General features: G+C 39.0%; 1 protein-coding gene across 1 annotated transcript in view; it reads left to right on the top strand.

Moving 5' to 3' along the window:
* The first annotated feature begins 465 nt into the window (after positions 1-465).
* The window catches only part of LOC139731053 (protein phosphatase 1L-like), a 51,971-nt gene continuing 46,436 nt past the window's right edge, over positions 466-6,000 (top strand). The window contains exon 1 of the mRNA XM_071641930.1: positions 466-905. Within this exon, the coding sequence (XP_071498031.1) occupies positions 468-905 (438 nt within the window). The 5' untranslated portion in view covers positions 466-467. The remainder of the gene's footprint in view (positions 906-6,000) is intronic.

The raw sequence follows: 6,000 nt of genomic DNA, 5'->3' as shown, positions 1-6,000 counted from the left end.
TGCAACATAACCACAAATATCATTCACAAATCTAAAAACATCGATTTTCTGATATCTAATAAAGTACATTGACCTCTGGAGGTCATCAGAGTTCAAATCAGACTTACCTCCCGATCTTTATTCTTAGTGTACTAACACTGGTGAAAGTCTCATGCTTTAGTCAAATTTTGCACAATTCACGTGATTTTGAGGGCTTAACCGCTCTACTATTGGTAGCCATACAGACACCGTGCGTACGATCCGTCCGCGGCCGGCCGCGCCTCCGGGCTTCGGGTACGGTACATCAATGTACTTGCACTCACGCTACGTACGAGTACATTGTACTATAGTACATGTATAACGCCTCCATATATGTGGCGCATGGCGAAGAGAAAATGCCAGTGGTCAGTATTATGAATATCATCTGTACTTGTGAGACAATTTTATGACGCTCCGTAGCCTAATGAAGTGATGTGATAGATTTCGAAATGACTCTTCTAGCATTAATCAGTCGCTTTGTGCGTGGAACATTGCTCAAATACGAAACGCTTGCATTGGTCTTCGCGCTGTTGTTTCTCTACGGCTACGTCTTCCACAGGGACCACATACTTCGTTCTGTGTTCAGACGGACTCTCATGCACACGGACACCGGGCCTGGGCCGCCTGTGTTTACGCGGTTACCTGGAGGAAGCAAGGGCGGTTCATCAAATGCAAGATCAACGGGAAATGGCAATTTGAGATATTTTAGGGAACCATGGGAAGATAATGACGAAGTTGAACACTGGGAATTAAGGAAAGATAATGTAGCAGTGTATGCCATACAAGGCAGGAGGCCTGGAATGGAAGACCGTTTTGACTACGCCACTGGAGAAAGGGATGGATTAACTGAAAAATTTTATGGGATATATGATGGCCATGGTGGAGAGGTAATTAAAGGGAACGTAAACCCAAATAGCAATGTGGATTGAGTGAAAGCAGCAATATTAGTAGAACAAACCAGTGAAAGTTTGAGGAAAATTGGACAATTGATGCAAAAGTTATTTTTAACATTTTTAACATTTTGGTGTTGGAACAGCTGGATATGGAGACTATGTAATGTTAGAGAGGTTATGACTTAGGAGAGGATAAGACGACAAAGAAAATAATTACAAAGAAAATTCATCAAATTTCACTTTTTTAGCATTATGAAAGAGCACTTGACTAACCACTTTCAGAAAGCAATGGGGATAATTCCTACCCTTTAAGGGTAGCAATTATCCCCATTGCTATAGTTTTAAATATCAGTATCAAGTTGATGGAATTTGTAATTTTTCATGAAAAAAGAATTTTTGTTGAATTTTCTTTTATACCGTTATTACCGGTATTTTCATTATATTGCTGTCCACTCATACGTCCTCACCTCTAGTAGTCTCCTCATCCAGTGGTTCCAACACCAAATACAAACTTTAAAAATTCATAATTTTTGCATCAATTGTCCAATTTTCCTCAAACTTTCACTGATATGTTCTACTAATGTTGCTGCTTTCACTCAATCCACATTGCTCTTTGGGTTTATGTTCCCTTTAACCTGTGTGTGTGTGTGTGTATGTTTGTGTGTGTTTAAACAGTTCCAGGCAAGATGATGCATGGTGCATGATATATTGAGAAAAAATTGATTTCAAGACAAAATGGGGTAAAATCGTGAAATGGGTTCCACCGCAGTGCGCGTGAAATAGGTCCCCCCGCATTACGCGTGCAATTTGTGCATAAGAGCAAGCAAGGTTGCATTAGGTTTAAAGGACAAGTTCACCTTCATAAACATAAGGATTGAGAGAATGCAGCAATATTATTAGTAGAACACATCAGTGAAAATGAGGAAAATTGGACAATCGATGCAAAAGTTATGAATTTTTGAAATTTTTGTGTTGGAACTGCTGGGCGAGGAGACTACTACACAACTTGTGATGTCATATGAGTACAACAGAATAAAGAAAATGTAAAGAAAATTTGTCATATTTTCACTTTTTTCACACAACAAAAGAGCATTTGACTTGCCTCTTACTAAAGGCAGGGGGAATAATAATACCCATAACATATGTCGGTAATGAGTCAAGGGAATGTGTGCTTTTTTCAAAAGGTGAGATTTTGTGAAATTCTCTTTATATTTGCCTAATAATATTGTTGTACACCTGTGACATCGTACATTGCAGTAGTCTTCTCATCCAGCGGTTACAACACAAAAACTTCAAAAATTCATAACTTTTGAACGGATTGTCCAATTCTGCTCAAACTTTCAATGATGTGTTATACTAATATTGCTACATTTTCTCAATCCTTATGTTTATGAAGGTGAACTTATCCTTAGGGAAGCAGTCCTGAGATTTTCACTGTACTGATAATTAAGAAGAGTAAAAAATATAACCTTTCACCAATTTATACGCGTGGACATCAAAAATTGTCTCCGTACGCGATTTTAAAAAAATAATTCCTGCAAGCGATCGTGTAAGAGCCTGCCAAAAGGTGCAACGTCATTGATGCCCTACTCTCAAGTTGACAGCCGTGCCTCAGAAAACCAATTTAAGTGTTCAAAATGATCATACAGTTGAACCTCTTGTATCCGGACAAGTCGGGACCGGGGCTCATCCGGATAAGGGATTTGGCCGGATACGGGAGACTCAATGCTTTATACATGTACATATACATATACACATGTACTGATGTAGCCCATTGTAGTACCACATGTAGTAATGTGTATACTGCAACCTTTTCATTGTTACACTCAGTAACAGACCCCAAAATAGGGGTTCGTGTTTGCAAGAATGAAATCATTTTCTTTTATAAATTCTTGGGATGATTTACCTAAATAATTATGAAGAAACGTATCAAGTATATGTAATTCATGTGTGTTTGTGTAGGAGTTCTCAAGGAGTTGGGAATCCCCCTTTCCTCCCGTAATTATTAAAAAAAAAAAATTACGGCGAGATTTCGTCCGTATAATAGAGAGATCCGGATAAAGGGAGGCCGGATAAGAGAGGTTCAACTGTATCTCATTTTTTCATAAAATGTGACAATATGTTGTTTTATTATTTCAAACAAAATATTTCAAGCTTGTATACAATTAATATGAAAATAAATAGTAAACATGTATTTATAAATAAAAACTTGGGATGACGAGCTGAACATCGCTGGAAAGAGTTGTGCATCGATGACGTATGACTCTCCGCCAAGACTTGCTCATTTGCAGAGTCACACTTTTTTAACCAAAATGTACGAGCTTATTTGGTGATTTGAAAGTTTGTTTTTGATGAAAGTAGTTCATTGGAGGTACCAACAACAACATATTTTTTTTTAAATTTTGTGAGGACTGCATCCCTTTAACTAGAAAAGCACTCTGAGAGCTCAGACCTCTTGGATCTGCCAAGCAGCTAAGACCCATAACGTTACTTTCCACCAATGATCTTGCTCTTACATAGAGATCAGTGATTTCCACCCATACGTGCGTAATCTGTGTGCATGCTGAAAAATCACCCAATTTCCCAATATACGTTGTAGAAGCCTTTGTTACTTCATAAACCCTCAGCTGGGCGGTGTGCCTTGCCCGAGCAGAAACTAGTAGTCCGGGAGCCAGCGGGGGTCAGCCTAGCTGAAAAGGTTACCAATTTTTATGTATTTATATAGCAATTTAGTACATCTATGCCCCTAAGTATGGAAATGCACGTCTGGCTGGTCATCAGTGGTGGGTGTGGCCAGGAGGGCCAAAAAAAGGACCCCTCAAAATTAGGCTAGCCTAGCTGGAAAAGTAACCCCATGAAAACAACTGGAACTTGTTTGTTACACTATGACCATTGCCAGACGTTTTAAGTGGTGGGGGGTAGCTGCCAGACGCTCTTAAAGGCCCAACTCCAGCTAGGCTAGCCTAGCTGAAAAAGTAACCTCATGAAACCCACTGGAACTTGTTCGTTACACTTACAGGATAAATGAATGACCATTGCCAGACGTTTTAAGTGGTGGGGGGTAGCCGCCAGATGCCCTCAAAGACCCAACTTTTTCCAGCTAGGCTAGCCTAGCTGAAAAAGTAACCTAATGAAACCTACTGGAACTTGTTCGTTACACTTACAGGATAAATGCATGACCATTGCCAGACGTTTTAAGTGGTGGGGGGTAGCCGCCAGACGCCCTTAAAGACCCAACTTTTTCCAGCTAGGCTAGCCTAGCTGAAAATATAACCTAATGAAACCCACTGGAACTTGTTATTTACACTTACAGGATAATATGCATGGCCGCGTTGCCAGACGTTTTAAGAAGTGGGGGGGGGGGGGGGAGCCACCAGATGCCCTCAAAGACCCAATTTTACCAGCTAGACTATAGCCCTGGCTGGAAGAGTAACCTCCTGAAACCCACTGGAACTTGTTCTATGTTTGTATCTCACCTGATAAACACTGTCGACGTAGTATTCTGGTGTTCTTTCAATAACTTTCCACACTTTTGAGCTATATGACCACCAAATTCACTCCTCAGATCATCTAATGATTGCTGTCAAGTGTTGATATTGGTGAAGTCCGACTACGTCAACAGTCAAAAAGTCAATGAACTAGGCCTATGCCATTTGAAAATCTCTGTAATCACAAAGTCGATACTTGGACGAGACATATCACTTCGCTTTTGCCTTGTTAGATGGTGAATATTTGTAAGCTTCCATTTCTAATTCATACAGCACCAGCATACATATCTGAGAATAGCGGTAAAGAAGATTAGAGTCTTCGGCAACAAGTGCAAAATTAAATTCTGTGCCTTATTTGCTAAACAAACGTGGTATAGTGATAGGAGGACAACGACCTGTTAGGCAATATGGCGGACCAATAGCTCTATATTATTAGTGTTATAGAATAAATGACAATGATGTAGTTCTGAAGCATACTTTTCATTAGATGCTTTTGCAATGAATCAATGTATACTTTTAATCGAACTATTATATCCACGACTTGCTCATGAATTACGGCAGAACGATTCGGTGAGGAAAGTTTTCTGTCATGTCATTACGGAAGAAGTGAACGTGTCAATATTTTGCTATTTGTTCCATAATTATTTCTGAAGTGGTTAAATGTATTTTCCTAAAACATTTTTTCTTTTTAGTTTTATAATATTATAATACCTACGTTGCATCCAAATGCCTATTCGTTGAAAAAATGCGGGCCATGTATTCAAAGGTCAAAGATCATCTAGGTTAATAGAAGTAGGGCATACATTGTACAACATTTCACTAAGTTGTTAGGTTTTTTTTTTTTTTTTGGGGGGGGGGGGCATGATTCAAAGTGTCCTAAAACCTTGTATAATACATGTATTTAGTTTTGTAGTCACGACTCTTGCTATGTATGATGAGAAACTCTTCCCGCTCATTCAAATGCAGCCGTTTCAGGGAAATAATTATGATAATGATTGGTAATGCTGAAGTGGTTCATAACATTCCATTGATACTATGTATAGAACAGAAAGTGAATTTGACAATGGTATATGATATCCGCAATTTACTCTTTGACAGGTTCTATCATCCGATTGATAATGTATAAATTGAATATACAGTAGTCCCCTATTCAGTAACTAAAGTTAGATAAGCTGCATTCATTTTGCACGCGACCATGGCGTTATACCGTATAGCCAAAGATGATTGAATTCTGTAAATCTCTGTGTGCCTGCACAGGATTGGAAAACGAAACAACTTTCTGTGTATAGAACAACGAAACAGAAACTGGTGCATGCATTATTCTCAGTCACTTTGTTATGCATAATGATGGTTTGCTCAGTGCAGTTCCGGAATCTCAGCTCGAGGGACTCGAATTGATCCCAAATCAGTCGGCATGCGTGTATCACCCAATACAATATCTGAACACAATTATAACTGCAGTCCTCCATAGTCTCTATTGGTTGCCGATAAGGGCTGGTATCAAGTTTGATTTTCATATTATGTACAGTACCTTGTATTTAAATGTTTTCATCGAAATGCCCGTATACGGTATGCGTATCTCAGTTAACTCTTTAAACCAT

This window comes from Diadema antillarum, unplaced genomic scaffold (genome assembly GCF_040938485.1).
Source record: "Diadema antillarum isolate AM-2024a unplaced genomic scaffold, OU_Dant_1.0 seq00000354_RagTag, whole genome shotgun sequence".
NCBI lineage: Eukaryota > Metazoa > Echinodermata > Echinoidea > Diadematoida > Diadematidae > Diadema > Diadema antillarum.
This window is presented reverse-complemented; position numbering and strand designations above follow the sequence as displayed.